Source organism: Actinia tenebrosa, unplaced genomic scaffold, assembly GCF_029948245.1.
Source record: "Actinia tenebrosa isolate PJP-AT-01 unplaced genomic scaffold, QUT_ActTen_1.0 PGA_scaffold7__59_contigs__length_16204524, whole genome shotgun sequence".
In the NCBI taxonomy this organism is placed as follows: Eukaryota; Metazoa; Cnidaria; class Anthozoa; order Actiniaria; family Actiniidae; genus Actinia; species Actinia tenebrosa.
The window spans coordinates 7316582-7336134 of NW_028292584.1; the positions used below are offsets into that span (position 1 = coordinate 7316582).

The window sequence follows — 19553 nt, forward strand, 5'->3', positions numbered from 1 at the left end:
TAAGTCGACAATAACGTTGAAGGCGCTATACGAACTGCATCTGAAGTGACTGAACTGCTACGACGAGGAGGATTTCGTCTCACAAAGTTGATGAGCAATAGTAAAAGAACCTCAAGTCGATACCTGAATCGGCAAGAGCTAAGGCTGTAAGGAATATAACTTTGAACGATTTTCCTGACTTAAAGAGCCCTTAGGAGTTGATGGAATGTCGAGAAAGATTGCATCGGATTTAACAGACACAGGTAAAGGAAGGTCTCTTACATCAAGACTGGGATGTTATCCATAACAGTTCTGGCTATGATCATTGGGTATCGCTGCTCCATTCGTCCTGGTAGCCAAGCTAATCTTGTTCAAGCACTTTGTAGACCGCAACTAAAATGGGATACCAATCCGGAATCATGACCTCGTTGAGTGGAAGAGATGGCTTAAGCCTACCAGACTGTCAATATGGAAGCGACCGTGATGCTTGAAGTCACCTGACCTTGGCGACATGTCACCTATGAATTGCACCATTTCGGAGATGCTTTCCCAGTCACTTATGGCACCGTTCGTACCTGCGGATGGTTGACTTAATGGGGAAGTACATTGTTCGTTCCTGAAACGGGAGTCAAGGCTCGCTCCTGTAAACAGTGACCATTCCTCGCTTAGAACTATCGGCGGCCGTTGTAGCATTCAAATTGATAAGATGTTAACAGCCGGCTATCTGCCGCTACTGAGGCGACGTTCTGGACTGACTCTACACAGTCTTCAATAATCACAACTTCTCAAGACGATTCAACATCGTCGTGGCACATCGGATTGCTATCATTCACGAATTTTCTACCCCAAGCAGTGGAGATATGTGAATAACCAAAGACCATCCTGGGATGATGCGTCCAGAGGTTTGAACCGTGTAGAAATTACAGGAGACGAATGAAGCGATGGTGTGTGCGGCCTGATTTTTATGGAAAGGCCAGATTCGTGCCAGCACAGTTCTCAAGATATCTAGGTACCAAGTGACGACTCCAGAAGTGAAGAGAGGAGCCAGTCTATATGGCACGCAAAGGGACTCAAAGAAACTTCCTGCAACGAATGTACGAGCATTACTCTGATTGGTATCGCTTAAGTGGCCATTGCTTGATGCTGAATTCAGAAACTACTTCGTCAAACAAGTTAAGAAGTTCAAGCATGATATTTGAAGTGAAGCCTGCTACAAGAGGAGATAACTGTAAGAGATTCGAGAAGCAGAAGTTGCGAGTTATCAGGATGTACAAGGCCAATGCTTCAAAGGAAGTGAATATCTCTGAGCAAACAGATTTGAAAGTCGAAAGTCAAAGTTCCACAAGAGAGAAACCCCTACCAATGCAAGTTGCATTTTCAAGCGATCCCCCGTGCTTAAGTGGGAGTGGTTATTAGTTGGAGGCCGCGCTTAGAAACGCCCCAATTTCTGTGCAGCCAAACATCCACCAATTCATACCGAAGAACACCAACCCTGTCTGCGGCTTGTTATTAGACTTAGCACCAACTTTACGGCCACGCTGGAAGAGAACACCTACTGTCCCTTTTTAAGACGCGATATTTGGCTAGTAAGCGGCCAAGATCCCCCCCCTAATTAGACGTGTGCTGACGACATTCTTTGACGCCGAAGACTTAAGCCCCGCCTATAAGACCCAACGATTGACAAACGCTGCCAGTTGACAGCTCACCCCTGACCGACACCATTTTTTCATTTGTTTTTGAACAGACTTCTTTGGTCATTCTTGAGTGAAAAGAGGTCGGAGCAACAGAGAAAGGTACGGATGCCATTTTCACTGTTTAACATCACGTGCCGTACATCTAGACTATCACTCTTTCATAGCTTGAGCAGATTCCTTCATCAATGCGTTGCGCGGTTTCATGAATCGCAGAAAGACCCATCGAATCAGAGCGACATGGCACTAACTATAAGGGTGGTTAGACAGAGAGCTACGCAATCTTTACAGACTGGAATGTTCAGAAGATCGAGGTTTCCTAAACAAGGGAAATCGTCTGAAGTGTTAATCCCAAGGAGCCAGCAGGCATGGGTGAATTGGAGAGTGTGTCATAAGATCTGTAGGTCCATTTTAAGGGCCCTGTGATGGAGGCAGTTACTAAGACTAAGTCCTGTTGACTTTAATGACGCAAGTGGATCCATTTCTAAACAGTAAGAGACGTGACACTTGCAGTGATTGACCCAAACGACCCCCTTTAACCCTAACCATATCCTGGTGTACTGCGTCCAGGAGCGAGTATGCCTCTAGGTGTATTCACGGCTTCTGATAACTAGGCAGACGTCTATGGAGACGTGTCAATATCTAGCCAATCTGTTCTGGCGCCGTTGGCTCAAAGAGTACCTCCAACTCTTACAATTGATGCAAAAGGTCTCCCCAGAAGAAAAAAGAAGAAAAAAAAAAAAAAAAAAAAAAAAAAAAAAAAAAAAAAAAAAAAAAAAACAAAAAAAAAAAAAAAAAAAAAAAAAAAAAAAAAAAAAAAAAAAAAAAAAAAAAAAAAAAAAAAAAAAAAGAAAAAAAAAAAAAAAAAAAAAAAAAAAAAAGAAAAAAAAAAAAAAAAAAAAAAAAAAAAAAAAAAAAAAAAAAAAAAAAAAAAAAAAAAAAAAAAAAAAAAAAAAAAAAAAAAAAAAAAAAAAAAAGAAAAAAGAGGACCTAGCGAAGGTGATGTTTTTTGGTGGTGACGAGACCTGTTTAACGGGGCCAGTGGCCTCTGTCATGTGTACAGCAGTTTACAAGCAGGGAGGGACTTTGTACGCTCCGCAAGAGTCAAGACCGTCTAAGACAGTTGGTCCGTCCATTCACAATTTGTGCGTTCTGGAAGGAGTTGATTAATCCTCAAGAATCATGAAGCACTGGTAGCGAATTACCAGAACATTGTTGATTGTAATTGATCCCTTGTGCTTATTAACCAATTATTCTTATTGGTCGTTCAGGACAATATTTAAGAATATCCATAAGAAATGCCTCATTTGGGGCCAGTAATGTGACGACACTATTTGATTTCTAATTAGCGTAGTTGGTATTCATATTCATAAGTTGAATTATGTGATGTAATCGGGACAGCCACAAGACGATCGTAATACGTACACCATATGTATGTCAAGATTATATTGAGATTTTCCGTAAGATATAGGCTTTTAATTTTAACTTTTATTTCTAGTGAACCTCGTAATTTATAAATCTTGTCTATTTTGAATGAAAGAACTGAAGAACCTCAAGATTATCGAGAATTAAATCGCTGATATATCGACGAGCGTTTGCGTTGTTTACCCATTACTGAATTAGAGTCCCCCGGAACTAAGAAGATGTCCGCTACAGGAGGTTGTCGAAGTGATGCTTTAGCAGTGAATTAAGCATTTCTTTCCGTATAACAGCATAGGACTGGCACGGTTTTTGGATGTTTTATTCTCAGCAGGTTTTTAGTTTCATCATATTTGAAGACGCCCATATTTTCATAGAAGCAACGCGCCCGTTCGTGGCGACGCCCGTCGTTTCTGAATGAAACGGATAATTCTCGCTCGGATTGTTTTAAAAGTGCCATATTTCCAAATCAAAAACAGATCCGTTCATCTTAGGACCATGAATTCTGTGTAGTCTTTGTTGTAGAAGTTCAGTGGTCTCGGAGGAGTTTCTTGAGCACACTTTTAGTGCTTAGTAAAATATATAGTAGTATGATTCCAGTGGTCGAGTTTCTCTTTGTTATCCTTTATAGCCACATTTGTTGCGTGAAAATAGTCAACTATTCATCAAACCGTGGCATTTTAATCTCTCGTATTGTTTCGTATACATCTAGTCCTTACTATAGCAATGGACCTTAATAAAAGAAAAAAACACATTTGTACACAACTAGGCTAAGACTGAGGCAAAGGCGAACTCGAAATGTATTCCTTTTCACGCGTTTTAGAAAACAAATCATCAAGTTCAACTTTTAATCGAATACACCGGGACAAAAAAAGCATTAATATAGTATTTCTGTTGTTGAGAAATTGAACGGGAAAGACGCTCAGGTTGTTTTCTCAAAGTTTTTGTCGCCCTTTTGTTTGTTCAGTAGAACGATTACAGTTCACACGTTTTCGTATACTTAACTACTTTCTCTTTACTTCAGTTGTAGATAAGTTCTGAAAAGTCAAAATTTATATCATTTGAAAGCTTGGTTATAGGAAAAACGTATTTGCTATATTCTGTAGTTGCCAAATAGTTGGAAAAACGTTTTATGATAACGATATGAAACTTAGTGGAAGTGAAGGACGCTCAAGACTCGTTTAGCCACAATGGCTCTTTCCAGAAACGAATAATGTTGATAAGTTTCCCTTCTTACTATTAATTTCACACCTCAAAATTTTAAAACTATAAACTGACCTATTATATTTTCAATTCAGAATCTAATGGGGGGGCTAAAAAGTGCGAAAGATGAATTGCAATGTTTGTTACTATCATCATTCAATCACTATTAGTTTTCTGAACACAGCCATATTCCAGTATATCTATTTCAACATTCTATTTCATAACACGTCATTTTTAACTGCATTAAATTTCGCCGTTCTCAGTTATAATCGAATCTTAATGTCACTGTGTACTCAATACGCAAAATTCGTCAGATCAAGCACACTGGAACACTCGACGAAATAATGGATTTGGTCATCATATGTCCGCTTGGCAAATGTTGGGCAAATATGGTGCTCTATATTTGCCCATACATTTGCCTATGCAGGCAAAGGTCGGGGTAAATTTCTAATAATTTGCCATTGCTTTGCCATATATCTGAACACATGGGTAAATATGTTATATTATTTGCCCTTAGTTTAGACGCATTTACCCAGTGGGGATATATGATAACCGTTTTTGCCCTATATTTGCCATATTGTCAAATGAAGGGCACATATGAAATCAACTTTGCACTAGGCTTTGCCCCATATTTACCTGGGGAGCAAATACAATACCCCAAACTGAGTATATCCGATGTGAGGTTTCCGTTTCAATTTATTGCAATCAAAACTTTTCAAAACAAATCAATAATTTTTCAACTGAATTATGATGGATGTTGGCTTGTTTTTACGATTTACGAGGGGGGAGTGCATGCAGGTCCATCTCAGTCATATGTGTCAATTTTTTCTCCTAACGCATGACATCAATGTTGCGGACCACATTAATTCAATCATTGTTTTGCTTTGATGTCATGAAAGTGAGGTTATATGCGTTGATACACACAGGAAAAAACGCGGACGATGTATTTTTAATATGCGTAAGTCGTACATGCGTTTTTTCCAGTGACAATAAGAAAACTCATTAACCCATTAACCTCAGCTGCATTTCAAACCGCTAACATCTGTAATATTATTTGAAGCATCAATTTTGTTTAGTCTAAACATATGAATTCATCTTTTTTATTGGCAATATATGCAATTTCATTCATAATTATTTAATTCATCTAATTTTAAACTCATCAAAGAATTCATTCAATTTTCATTTTGACTATCTAGTTACTGATGCACAGTTCAAACAGTTTATTTTTGATAGCTTTGAATATTTTTCCTGGATGATACTTTACTGTCATCTCCATCATCCGTACAATTTACGTTGTAAAGGACAAACAATTAATACTCTTTCTTTGTCAATAACATCGTAAGCAGCAACAAACTGGCTGTGTATCCTTTGTATGGGAATGAATGTAGAGGGCCCTTCCATTTCAAACAAGTTTCTGCACCAAATTTCATGTGGTCTGCCAATCCTGTGTCTTTCTGGATGTCGCTGATACCATCGAAACCTTTGCCATACAGCGAATGATTCCTGCTTGCCATCAATTATAATGGTTTGTTTAAGAAAGAAATCGACAACACCGGGGCGCAAGTCAAATGAATCGGTCTCAATACTGCCACTATATTGGCCACACCAACAACTTGCAAGAATGAAGAAGAACGTTCCAGTCTAGAGTCAGAGGACCCTAGCTTTGTCCCCGAATATCCAATGGTACTAATTCTCTCAAACGTATCGGTAACACATTCAATGACCGAGTGTTGAGGTAAAATTGTTTCATAGCTTTAAAGAGATATTCTGTATAGTCATCATCAAGAACATCAATGGATCGAGGTGAAAAACATGAGTATGCATTCATATTTGCTCCACTCTAAGCAACGTAGTACTTGACCAACTGAAAGATTAAGTGTTGATGGTATTGATGGGATGCTTTCGCCAAGTGTTCCTACTTGTTGTGCCTCCTGAAAGAAGTTGAAATACTGGTTGGAAAGTTTCTCGAAATCTCTCTGGTAAAGGGATATCTCTTAGTTCATGCTTTTGGAGAAATTTTCTCATGATTTGTATTTCAACAGATCTATTGTTAGTTCGAAACGCTCCTAAAATCCCATTGAAACGTTCGAAGCTGAAAAGCCAAAATGAATATACAGGCCCGTAATCTAAAATACATTGTTTGAGATGCAGGTGTAGATGCATGTTTGGCGTAACACGTTCCTTTCCATATCTTTTTTCAAACGATTTACAAAATTCCACTAGGTAATCATGTCCTTCTTGTAGCTCTTCAGTTGTAATAAGTGGAGAGCAAAGGTGAAAGCAGGACAATACGAATAACCTCCACAGCTCCAAATCATCTGTTGGAACGATATTCCAAATGCAGAATACAGAATACAAGAGAGTCCATGTTTTCCACTGATCAGCAGTAAATCCTCCAAACGATGTTGATATCTTTTTCGGGAGACGCCCAATAAATGATGGTGCTTTGACGTCATCTACCTTTTCCTGGATTTTATTCAAATTTTCTTTAGAAATAATTGGCGTTTCAGCATTTAGCCATACATTTTTCATTAAATGTTTTGCTGTCCCTAAAAACAAATTGTGCATAGGATCAACAACATGGTAACGAGTACAATCGAAGTAAGGCAACTGTAAGAGTTCAGAATATCTTGTTCCAGTGGAAGTTTCAATTTGGTTTCGTTCATCAGCGGTTGTTGCATTGAGTATTTTCTGAGCCTCTCTTCGGTGCTCTTCATTTGTCCTTGGTGTATCGTCATCTTCGAAACCTGAAAAATCCATGCTACTAAAATCTCCGAGAAAAAATCTTGTGCACTTTGAGCACCCTCGGTGAGCAGTACATCCTAAGAAACCGCAAACTTTTCTTAGTGCAGGAATGTCACAAGCAATACAAAGGAGGGCAGCTCGAAAACATCTTGCTGTTCTACTCCCATGAGGCCGAACTTGGATGCCTTCGTGCCACAATAAGTTCAATTCGGCTACAAGTGGTTGTAAGTACGTATTGATATTCAATTTGGGCTCGTGTGGACCAGGTATTACCCCAACTATTATTACGTTTTCCTCTTTGTACCTTTCTTTTCTCGGAAGATTTAGGAGGACCATATATATGACTCCAACGCTATAGACACTGTGCTTAAAAGGCTGAAACCAGTCAACATTCAGCATAAAAGCATAATTATTAGGCTGGGCAAGGAAAGGAGTGCCGTTAAAATATTGCCAATCTTTCCACACTTGGCCATCGTAAATATCAACTAAAATATCGTCCGGTACATTCCGATTTCTCCAAATCTCACATTTTTGTACAAAGTCTGGTCGCTTAATAAAGTGAGTTAGAGTGTCTCTGATGCTTTTATAACAATAAACTTTATGTGGGTACAATTTCGTCTGTCCATTTTTCAAACGAATTTCCTTAAGCAATTCCGCTCCACAAGGTGTGCGGCGAAACAATTGACGGTGATTCGGAAAAGCAATGTGAGAACATGGTTTAGCAATGACACGCCCGAATCTTGTTGTTATGCAGTCTTGAAAACGGTATAGGGTGTCGCATTTCGGACAAACAACATACTTTGAATGCTTATCTTTAAAAGAAAGATAATTTTTCAAGAGTTTGAAGGAGCTCGGGAAAACCAATACTGCGGTTGGGAAAATGATTGGCGAAAGCTCACACAAAACCTGAAAAATCGCTTTAAAAAAGGCGAGGAGAATATCAATGCCTCGGTCTGGTACAGAAAAGTATGCAGACCAAAAGCACACAAACAAGGCAATCCAGTTAATAAGGGTCACTCGGGAACTTGCTTCGACGGCAACGCTTATTTCTGCACTAGATTGTTCAAAATCTCTTTCTACGTCTTCGATATCAATATCCCAAGTTTCAACCAATCTCCTTCTTTCATTTCCTCTTATCTCTTCATGGTCAGATTCACTGTCCAACTTGTCATCCCAAAACACTTGATCTTTTTCCTCAAAGTCATTTATTCCGTCTCCTTTAAACATAAGCAAATACGATGTATTTTATTCATTCGGCATTGTATAACTGCAACATAGTATAAGATAAAGTCTGAAACCATTATAATACTAGAAAAAAAAATGTCAGTAAAAAAAAACCTCATGGGCTAAGGGACCGGTCATTATTTAAGTTGGGGGGGGGGGGGGAGAAAAAATTGGGGGGGGGGGGGGGCCTGAAATTTTTGCTAGTGAAAGTCTTGAAATTTAAAAATGACTTTTAGGGAAAACTTTTAAATTTTTTACTACAATCCATGGGGGGTTTTCGATAAACTTGGATGCCTTCAAAGGGGGGGCCTTGAAATTTTTTTGCGTCACTGACAATTTCTCCTCCACCCCACCCCCCCCCCCCCCCCCCCCCCCCACCTCCAACTTAAATAATGACCGGTCCCTAAATGTATAATTTTGACCCAAATTTTGCTCTGAAAATAAATGATTTCCATTGAAAATAAAATATAAATTTCTAAGTCAGCAAAACAACAATTTATAATTCGTGAAAGAAAAATGATAAATCGAAAATAAAAAACCCAAGAGACATATTAAATAAATTACTTATAATTGTATTTCTCTAACTTGACAAACATGTTTTGCCGGATACCATGCTATCTCAGGATGACCACAGTCATGAATTGATTTGGAGACAAAAATGTACAGCAATATCCATTTGAACATAGTAAATTCTTTTTAGCGTTTTAAATGAGTTATCTCTAGCTATGATTTTATAAACTCTTTGAATGAACCTTTCTGAATGAACACTGAGGTCTTAATGGCTACCATAAGCCGATTACTTAATGATGCACCCTTCTTAAAAGTAACGGTGAAAACGAGGCTAAGATAGAAATAGAAAAGAATCATTTGTACCTCTAACTTAATCTCGCTTCAATAACACTAATGCTTGGTAGTAAATCCAATAGGGGAGCTAGATCATGTGCAAATCAGCCGCTTGTTAAAGATTCAGTCTTTTATCTATGCAGTTTGACTTTAACATTTAAAGATTATATAATCTAATCATCAAATAAACGTATAACATCAATACCTTTTTGTGAAGTAGCTGGTAAGAATTCGTCACTTGATGGTTGGTTTGTATTTGGCACATCAGAGGAGTCTTGATCAGTTTGGTCCAAAACGTTTATCTCGCTGTAGTCATTAGAAGAAGTGTCGTTCTGGCCGTCAATCTCGTGAGTGAAAATACTATCATTTGAGTCTTCGTCGTCATTCCGCTGTAATTGCCATTGATTTGTTAAAGGATCATAAAATTCTTCTTTGTGACGGCAAAATACTCTGTAATGTAAATCTTCGTTACAATGAAAGCAATGATAACGCTTTGACATCGCAGAAGACATTTTGTTTTCCAGAACTATATAATTAAAAAGACGGTGTGTATCATTGGGACAATTACTCAAAATCCAAGCATTTTGAATGGCTAACAGCCATATTCCAGCGTAATAAAGTTCCACGTCCATCAACCACATGCCACTGGACAAAAGCACGCCGGATCTTTATTACCGCGCCCTTTTCCTTAGAGCTGTCACTGTTGGCGGCAGATAATGGTACGATGGTTTTAGAGCTAGAAGCTAATCAAGTTTATTGCAATGATATTTCGTGAATCTAGGCTTTAGGAAAAATTTCATAACTTTATAAAATGGAGCAAATAGCTTTAAGATAATAGATATATTACTTAACATGAATCCTGGATACAACTTCAGCATTTTTATAAGACAGTTATTCCTTTTTTTATTATTAGACTTCATTATATGAACGTACATGTCATCACAAGTCACGTGATACGCCGTGATAGATAGGGGGTAGATCTGTTCGGTGGATGTGCTTATTCGTTCATTCGCCTTTTGGTCACAAACAGGTAACAAACTCTGTCGGTCATCTAGTTTCCCGCACATTCTATATCTTTGCTTATAAATTGCGTTCATTCGTCGCGATCAAAAAATGGGAAGAACATCTACACCTTTACCAGGACGCCCAATGCCAATCCATTCTGTTACTGCAACTACCAGTACAAGCAGTACGAGTAGACATACTGAAAATGGCGCCAATTCTCAAAGGCTTAATATACTTATTCCCTCTGTCCCTGGTGGTAACGAGGATGTGCTAAGAGAACACAGAAATCGCCTATTGCAAGCAACAAGCGAGAATGAGAACGTTGACCCCGACAGCGAAAAAGAAGAAATTTCTTCAAATTTCGAAACGATTGTAAAACAGTTTAAAGAACTGCAAGAACAAAACCGCCAAATACTAGCGGCCTTAAAAGAAAGCCAGCAGGACAAAGACAACAGCAAGACCAAGATTACTGTCTCAAAGGCTGTTGCAGTAAGTAAAGTGGCAATATTTAAAAAAGCAAGCTATTTTTATTGATAATTTTACTGGGAATTCTTGGCGCGAAGAGTAGTTGGTATAATTATGCAGCGGTATAATTTATGCAATGCTAAAATTGGCGGGAAACCCGCCATGGTAGTGGTTAATGCTACCAAACTTTACTATTGATTTCCAATAACAAGACACTGAATGATAATGATAATTTCCTTTTTTGTAAAGGAATTGATTTGATTTCGATTTTTTCCCCAATATTATACAATCACAGCCATAAAAATAATGAAAACATTATTACTATGTCTAAGAATAACTTAAGGTACATCTTATGATTTTAATGAATTATATTATGTTTGAAATAAAATAACATGGAAAAAAAAAAAAAAAAAAAAAAAAAAAAACGAAACAAAACAAAGCAAAAACATGGATGCTAAAGGAGTAATTGTCGGCCAAATGCCAAAATTTCTAACAAATTTTGTCTCAAGTTTTAATATATGGGTACTTGATATAATTTCAGCTGCCCTTAAAAGTCACTTTCTGACGAGAAGAAAGAGAAACAAAAGAGAGCGTTCAGGGGCCCTTGGAAGGCATCAAAAGATGCAGCGGAAAACACAAAGAAAACAAAATGTGAGTAAACTGAATTTGCAACGATTATGACTTTGTTTAATAAGAAACTTTGACTGACGGTGTTTTTTTTTTTTTCTTTTTTCTTTTAGCTCCTAAAATCCAGATCCAAGGCAGCGGACTTGTCAACCTCGCTATCACCAGGGGACAAAGAGAAAGTCAAGGCAATTATGAAACTGGAGTATATGTCATCAGAGGAGTCGATGTCAGAGGCGGATGACCAGGCTGATGACGATACAGCGGACAGTGGCTCTGATAACGAAGGGGGCCCTACTAAGCAGAGTAAAGTTTTAATAAAACACCCTCTGCCATGGAGAAGCCCCCTAGCTAATCAGTTCATGGAAAGCATGGACCGAAAGGCAAAAAGGAGGCTGTCAGAGCGCAGTCTCACCATGCTTTTGAAGCGGAAAATCGGGGAGCCGTCAAGACGCCCAAGGCCATCTGGAGGTCCCGAATGGGCATTGAGAGCCTAAAGGTTTTTATCAAATCAAGGGCACTGGGACACCGAACGTGGTTGGGGTTTCTACGAGTTTTATGAATTAAATCTTGTGTCACTGTTCCTCCGTTCCTTTGGCCTGATTTCTAGGGTTTTCGTTCTTCTTTCGATTACTTGAACGTTATACTCGTTTACTTGAAGAAATCCAAAGGTCAAACGGTTATAGCAGCGGCTATCTAAGCCTATTGACCTTTGGATTTCTTAAAGTAAACAAGTATAATGTTCAAATAATCGAAAGAAGAAGGAAAACCCTAGAAATCAGGCCAAAGGAACGGAGGAACAGTGACACAAGATTTAATTCATAAAACTCGTAGAAACCCAACCACGTTCGGTGTCCTTAATTAAGTTTTTGCAGTTATAAATGAAGTGTACTACTACAGAATATCTAAAAAGAATCGTACATAAGCCACAGATCGATTGACAACTAAATATATTATGATCTCCTTTCACAAATTCTGTCACAAGATGAAACAAACACCTATAATTAATTTACAGAACTAGCATTTTCAATTAGTTGTAGTTAACAAATTGTTCATAGTTAATCAGTCGTCAAGAAAAGGAAATTCACAATAAAATGTTTCAGTATGATTTATGTCTTTTTTCCTGCTTCTTAGTATAGGTTAGCTATGTTTAAAGTATGAGGTGGTTGTCACGACATATATCGTTTCTATTTTTTTTGGCCTGCCATAAGTGACAATAGCTGAAGACTGATAATATAGTTAAATTTAGCAAATATGATGAGCATAATTCAACTGAGCAAATATGGCTAAGACGCGCTGGTACATCTAAGGCATTAAGGGGGCATTAATCACATATACGGTCAGAGCATATCGCATGGTATATGTAAGGCATAAATCACATATACGGCCTGGAAAAATACAGGGTATATGTAAGGCATTAATCACATATACGACCTGGGCAAAGACAGGGTATACGTAAGGCATTAATCACATATACGGCCTGGGCAAACACAGGTTATATGTAAGGCATAAATCACATATACGACCTTGGAAAATACAGGGTATATGTAAGGCATAAATCACATATACGGCCTGGGCAAACACAGGGTATATGTAAGGCATAAATCACATATACGGCCTGGGAAAATACAGGGTATATGTAAGGCATAAATCACATATACGGCCTGGGAAAATACAGGGTATATGTAAGGCATAAATCACATATACGGCCTGGGCAAAGACAGGGTATATGTAAGGCATAAATCACATATACGGCCTGGGCAAAGACAGGGTATATGTAAGGCATAAATCACATATACGGCCTGGGAAAATACAGGGTATATGTAAGGCATTAATCACATATGCGGTCTGGGCAAAGACAGGGTAAATGTAAGGCATTAATCACATATACGGCCTGGGAAAATACAGGGTATATGTAAGGCATGAATCACATATACGGCCTGGGGAAACACAGGGTATACGTAAGACATAAAACACATATACGGGCTGGGCAAATACGTGCACATATCAAATGAGCATTCACATTTACTACCGGGTAAATGTATGGATGATATGATATCTGCTATATATTTGCCGTTTGGGATTTTACTGGGCCATACGGACTTTGCCATCTGTGCCCATGGGATAAATGTGTAGGTACATATCATATACAGTCATTGGGCAAATATTGTTTACTATTAGTCAAATATGATATTTGCCCATATATTTGTCTATATGTTTGCCTACATGACAAATCCATTTTTTCGTCGAGTGAAAAAAGGTGTGAAAATGACCCAAAATCGATCAAAACCATGGGCTATAGTCCATGTATTTTGCCCAATGGCCAAAAATGACCTAATTTACATGCTTCATAAATAATGCATATGTTTGGAAAAGGTGTGAAAATGGCCCAAAATCGATCAAAACCATGGGCTTTAGTATATTCTTTTTGCCCAAAAATGGCCAAAAATGACCTAATTTACATGCTTCATAAATAATGCATATTTTTGGAAAAGATGTGAAAATGGCCCAAAATCGATCAAAACCATGGGCTATAGTATATTCTTTTTGCCCAAAAATCACCAAAAATGATCTAATTTACATGCTTTATAAATAATGCATATTTTTGAAAAAGGTGTGAAAATGGCTGAAAATTGATCAAAACCATGGGCTATAGTCCATGCTTTTTGTCCAAGAATGACCTAATTTACATGCTTCATAAATAATGCATATTTTTTAAAAGGTGTGAAAATGGCCCAAAATCGATCAAAACCATGGGCTATAGTCCATGCTTTTTGCCCAAAAATGGCCAAAAATGACCTAATTTACATGCTTCATAAATAATGCATATGTTTGGAAAAGGTGTGAAAATGGCCCAAAATCGATCAAAACCATGGGCTATAGTATATTCTTTTTGCCCAAAAATCACCAAAAATGATCTAATTTACATGCTTCATAAATAATGCATGTTTTTTGAAAAGGTGTGAAAATGGCCCAAAATCCATCAAAACCATGGGGTATAGTCCATGCTTTTTGGCCAAAAATGACCGATTTTATGACCTGTTATGAATAATGTATGATTTTTGTGGAATGGATTTAAGTTGCTTATTAGCAGCATACTATTATTGTTTTAAGGATATTTCTTTTTTCCTTACTCCATAATAGTGATATAAACTGGTAACTTTTTAAAAAAGGAGAAAATACTTGGCGTGATGTACTATTCTTTCAACTTGATTATCGCTTCATTACAATAAAGCTACAAAATATGGTCTAATAGTAAATGATAAAAGCTTTTCTTTTTCGCACAAGTACGTAAATCATGGAGTTGCCATTGACACAAAAATCGTCATTTCATTTTATAGTGTTTAAGATCGTCGTGCCACAAGATTTACCATATACATCCTGGGCCGGCATTGTTAGACTCGCTTGTTTTGCAATTGGAGTATTGTCCAGACATTGCAGATCCATCCACCCATGTGAATACGCTATTGCGATCTAGGAAAGGAAAGTGAACTTGTGGTAAACCAATCAATCAGCCAACCAACCAACCCACCAACCCACCAACCCACCAACCCACCAACCCACCAACCCACCAACCCACCAACCCACCAACCCACCAACCCACCAACCCACCAACCCACCAACCCACCAACCCACCAACCCACCAACCCACCCACCAACCCACCCACCCACCCACGCACCAGCCAACCAATCAACCAATCAACCCACCAACCCACCAACCCACCAACCCACCAACCCACCAACCCACCAACAAATAAACAAACAAACAAACAAACAATCTCAATATCATTACTTGCCACCTCCAACAAGCCCCATCCACATGAGACTATTTCTAGAGAGAATAAGAGAAAAATATCAAATGCCAATCAATATTTTTCTCTTATTCTCTCTACTTCATTATTTACACACCGAACGCATAATTCATTACTACGAGACTATTTCTACTTGAGTAAGTACGAGCAAGAACATACATGTGTTTGTTTTCTTGGGCTGACGTTATCTTCACCAAGTAACCTCCCATAGATAAACACGCTGTTCTTGTTTCGTTCCATTTGGTCGTTGGCGTGGTGCCGGCTAGGTAACAGGAGCTTGAACCCTTGTAGGTCACCCATCCTTGTGGACAGGAAACTATAACGAAGGACAACAAGAAGTTTCCTTGTTCGAATTTCTAAAATACCGCTATGTTTTTTGACTACAGACTGATCATTTACTCAGGGATAGCCGCCTCATTTCTGTGTGTACTTTTCTGAATATTCACAAATGCCATTGGTAAGGTGAAGAATGCACAACTTCAACAATACAAACACTTTGAAATTCCAAGGACCTTCACTGGAACACATGAATATTAGACTGCACAAAAATCGAGTTTAACCTGGAGAGGAATTAAACAACTAATTTGTGAAAACTGGAGTATTTAAAACTTGAACAAATAAAATCAATAGAAATGATTAGATCTTGTTAGGTCACTCACTCCTTTGAGTCGATGATTTTCCTTCAAGTTATGTACATTCAAGTTCCCTCACAGTGGCGGATCCAGGAGGGTCGAAGGGGTCCACGGAACCCCCCTTGAAGGTTTGATCTTTTAGGTAATAGAAATACGTCTTATATAAATTTTGCTTAAAAGTATCCACAAGGATAATGTTGAACACAAAATGATAGATATTTGCTGTTATAATGTTTAATTTACCTTTAAGTGCCGTTACTAGATAGTAAATTAGGTGATTAGAGCCAATTTTTTTGTCAAACATTGACTAAACAAAAGAGAATTATACACAGTTTAAGAAACGGAACCCCCTTTGAAAAATCCTGGATCCGCCACTGCCTCACTTCGATTTGCTGAAATAGTTTCAGGGCTCAATACGATTTGAAGCTTTTCCTAATTCCTTTAGAGTTATTGGTTATTTCCAAGATAAAGTTTCCCTAAGTCATAATGGCATATCAAACCAAAGTATTTGTGACGGTATGTGTAGTACTTACGGCATCTTGAGGAAATACACGTTGAACAGACACGAGTGAAACCTGTCTGCGCATCGCCTTTGCATCCGTATGTAAATTAGTCAAAACATAAGTAAATTTGACTTTCAAACATGCCTGATAAATTGGACTTCACAAAATGCCAAAACTTAGTGTCCATGCTTGAAACTTAAGGGCAATTCTTTCATATTGTGTTTGTTAATACAATATCTTGGTCTGACAAAAGTATACTCTCGAACGTTTTAGTATACTTGGAGAAAACAAACATTTATTTTCTCACTCAAACTCTTCCAAATTCTTAGAAAACGTGCTGAAGTGCACGCATGCGCAAACGTGTGTCCGTTGAACATAGATTCACCGAAAGACCTACCACCACCAAAAGCACAGTTATCTTATACATCTTCGTGTTGTTCAATTCCTGATTGTAAAGTCAAATTTTACTCTAGCTGCACCTTCTTGTAGAAGGCGTACTTTAACTGAACTTCTAAGTTCATGTTATAGACTAGGAATCTTGACAGGAAACTCGTCTCTTTAGAGAGAGAGGTCAACGGGCGGGAAGTAGTAAAAAAGGGACATCCCTCGTCATTTCCGGTATGAATTATGTGTTGGTCTTCTGAAATAGCCCTCTTCGGTTCGGGAAAATGTTATCCCATTTCAGACCACGTGTCATTTCCTAGAATGAAATATACCTTTTAGGGACAATTAAGAACATCATAGGTCAGGCAATTTATGCTAAATTTACGCTACGCTAAACTTCTGGACGTTGGGTTGAAACTTGGCCGCACTGGTCAACCTGGAAAATACCTCAAAATGTCAATCCATTGTCTATGATTTTGCTCTGTCAATCATGATCAGCATTATTCGTTTAACTATCTACATATCGCTTTTTTATAATGCAGATGAAAACCTTTTTTAAAAGTAATATTAATTATAATGCTTTTTAACACGAATGAAAAATTTGGGTTTGGTTTGTATCCGTATTTGTGTCTTCTCATGCGGAATTGTTAAACAAAGAAATGATACTCTATGGAATGAAAAGTGGTCTGAAATGGGAAGACATTACGCCCATTGGGGTCATCGATCGAAATTGCTTGGGAACGCTCTCATTATTAACTCACATTTGTTTGTTCCTTACCCCATAAAACAGTAAATGGTTCCTTGTCGAGTCTCTTAATATTCAAGGAAAAAGGTAAACGACACAAATTTCCCCTAAAATTTACTTCGCAAAACAAAACAAAACAAAAATCGTAATGCCATCCTTTTTATTACAAGAAAGTTGCAAATAAGTGGGCCATGAATGAATCAATATAGCTTTTCTTTTTCGCACACGTAAATCAACGAATTATTGATGCATATCACGTCATTCCATCCCATACTGCTTAAGCTCATAACTACACAATCTTCAGCCTGTCCTTCGTAGTTGTTGGGCTCGCCTGATATCCAATTCGAGTATTGAACAGACAATGCAGATCCATCAACCCATGTAAATACGTTGCTGGAATCTAGAAAAACAAAGTGAACTTGAGATGACCTTGATTTACCAACCAACCAACCAACCAGCTTATGCATTATTTATCCTAATCAACATTTACTGTACCTCCAACAAGCCCAAGCCACATGGAGCCACTACTTGAGTAAGTACGAGCAAGAAGGGCCACGTATCTGTTTTCTTGGGCTGACCTTATCTTCACCAAGTCACCTCCCATGGACAAACACGCTTTTCTTGCTGTCTTCCATTTGGTCGTTGGCGTGTTGCCCACACGATAACAGTAGCTCGATTCCTTGTAAGTAGCCCAACCCGGTGGACAAGAAACTAAAATCAAAACGCGGTGAGCTTCAACCTGATATTTACAATGCGAAGTCTTAGGAAACACCGCAGACTGAGGATGGGCACGCGTGCGTGATAACAGAAAATAAATATTTAATTCCATAGATACTTATTATGTCCCTCGCCCACTTAATCGAATTTGTGATTTGAATTAATAAATTATATTAATTTAAGATTTGAATTTGAATTGCGTTTCTCGAGCTGTGATTCCCCTCTGGCTCAGTGACTATGGTGAATATTTACCGAGCAGCGAGTCTCACTAGCTTCGCCTTGGGCGAATAATTGTTAAATAAAGGCAGAAAAACTAAAACATTAGAGAAGAGTACAATATAAAAGCACCGTGGGGGAAAAAAAAAAAAGAAGCTAAAAAACAAACAAAAAGAAAACGAAATATAAGTAAATACTATAATATAAAGCTATCTGGAGGGAATCGCTTGCTGCTTACTTCTGCAACCCAGGTTGGATTCATGAACTCGTATGTGAGCAGAGTTGCTTTTTCATTAGTGTCCCGTACGTGCCTCGAACGAAGAATTTTCTCCGAGTTCTCCTGTTTTCCTTCGTCCACAAAATCTTAAAAGGAATTCTATTTCAATCGAGTGGACGAAGAGCCACTCTATGATATTCCCCTGTTAAATCACATTTGATTTGACCAGTTTTGACTCATATAATATAACAGATAGCAAATTAGGCAAGTTTTGTATGAGTATTTGAGCTTACTTACGGTACGTGGCTGAAGTAAGAGCTGATTGTAGAAAGATAACCAAATGGAGGAAAGCAAGTTTAGACATCGTTGGCTTGAGTCGTTCGAGACTAAAAAGTAAATCGACTTGTTCTTGTAATGGGAAGTAATGCCAAAGACGTTCGCAGATAACAAGGAAGATGAACAGACGATTATTCTTCAAACAGACAGGCCTCGAGAAGACAGTGTTTTCATCTGTTTAAGGTCAATAGCTAATGAGACAGCAAAACTGCGGTTTTAGTTTTCAGCAATCTATTTAGATATTACCTTGCAAGCAGGCGGCGATCCCAAGGAGGGAGGGGTAGTGGTGGTCGAAGTAATGAAGGTGGTGTAGCGATGTCGCACGAACCTCTCACCTCTGGGGTCTCAGATTCAATTTCTTGTACTCGCTCGGCATCGCATGTGAGTAGAGTTTGTTAGGTTTCTCCCTTGATTCAATGACTTTTCTCCAAGTTTTCCTCTTTTTTTTTTTTCGCTTCGCAAAACCTAACAAGTTAAAATCCAATTCAGTCGGTTGTGATTTAGCCATCCCTTAACTTTGATCCTCCCAGACGCGGTTGTTTCAGGATCCGATAAAATTTAAATCTAAAGGTCTTTGAAAAATCAATGGTGTGTTTTTCTCACACTTGTCATAAAGGTTTTTCTCCGGGTTCTCTTCTTAAAAAGGTATTAAAAAAATATATCCAAGATCTGGACTTTTTCTCAGAATAATGCGCTTCATAAGGTTGATGTCACCAGGTAGAGGGAAATCACGCGATCAATTTAAACTTATGATGTGCTTGAATTTGGTAAAAAATATAGCAAACTTTTTTGT

General features: G+C 38.1%; 4 protein-coding genes across 7 annotated transcripts; 1 reads left to right on the forward strand and 3 right to left on the reverse strand.

Annotated features, from left to right (window-relative positions):
- Positions 1 to 4104: 4104 nt before the first annotated feature.
- Positions 4105 to 9745, reverse strand: LOC148905439 (uncharacterized). The gene is made up of 3 exons (XM_089040326.1): positions 9310 to 9745; positions 7837 to 8254; positions 4105 to 4126 (listed from the first exon to the last, which is right to left on the reverse strand). The coding sequence occupies exons 1-3, from the start codon at positions 9743 to 9745 to the stop codon at positions 4105 to 4107; spliced, it is 876 nt and encodes a 291-aa protein (XP_088896452.1).
- A 111-nt stretch (positions 9746 to 9856) lies between these two features.
- LOC148905440 (uncharacterized) lies at positions 9857 to 11817 on the forward strand. 2 transcript variants are annotated; one of them, XM_089040524.1, is made up of 3 exons: positions 9857 to 10598; positions 11116 to 11225; positions 11315 to 11817. In XM_089040524.1, exons 2-3 carry the CDS (start codon positions 11196 to 11198, stop codon positions 11693 to 11695), a joined length of 411 nt encoding a protein of 136 aa, XP_088896650.1. In that variant the 5' UTR covers positions 9857 to 10598; positions 11116 to 11195; the 3' UTR covers positions 11696 to 11817. The 2 variants fall into 2 exon arrangements, with proteins under 2 accessions (XP_088896650.1, XP_088896651.1); XM_089040525.1 differs by lacking the exon at positions 11315 to 11817 and having other exon boundaries at positions 11116 to 11239.
- Positions 11818 to 14387: 2570 nt separating this feature from the next.
- LOC148905441 (uncharacterized) lies at positions 14388 to 16909 on the reverse strand. 2 transcript variants are annotated; one of them, XR_016121678.1, is made up of 3 exons: positions 16176 to 16909; positions 15170 to 15570; positions 14388 to 14672 (listed from the first exon to the last, which is right to left on the reverse strand). XR_016121678.1 is itself a non-coding variant. In XM_089039789.1 (3 exons), exons 1-3 carry the CDS (start codon positions 16238 to 16240, stop codon positions 14529 to 14531), a joined length of 366 nt encoding a protein of 121 aa, XP_088895915.1. In that variant the 5' UTR covers positions 16241 to 16909; the 3' UTR covers positions 14388 to 14528. The 2 variants fall into 2 exon arrangements, 1 of the variants encoding a protein (XP_088895915.1); XM_089039789.1 differs by having other exon boundaries at positions 15170 to 15326.
- A 508-nt stretch (positions 16910 to 17417) lies between these two features.
- LOC116298960 (perlucin-like protein) lies at positions 17418 to 19266 on the reverse strand. 2 transcript variants are annotated; one of them, XM_089040461.1, is made up of 4 exons: positions 19096 to 19266; positions 18722 to 18951; positions 17770 to 17985; positions 17418 to 17674 (listed from the first exon to the last, which is right to left on the reverse strand). In XM_089040461.1, the coding sequence occupies exons 2-4, from the start codon at positions 18786 to 18788 to the stop codon at positions 17475 to 17477; spliced, it is 483 nt and encodes a 160-aa protein (XP_088896587.1). In that variant the 5' UTR covers positions 18789 to 18951; positions 19096 to 19266; the 3' UTR covers positions 17418 to 17474. The 2 variants fall into 2 exon arrangements, with proteins under 2 accessions (XP_088896587.1, XP_031563412.2); XM_031707552.2 differs by lacking the exon at positions 19096 to 19266 and having other exon boundaries at positions 18722 to 18968.
- Positions 19267 to 19553: the final 287 nt, after the last annotated feature.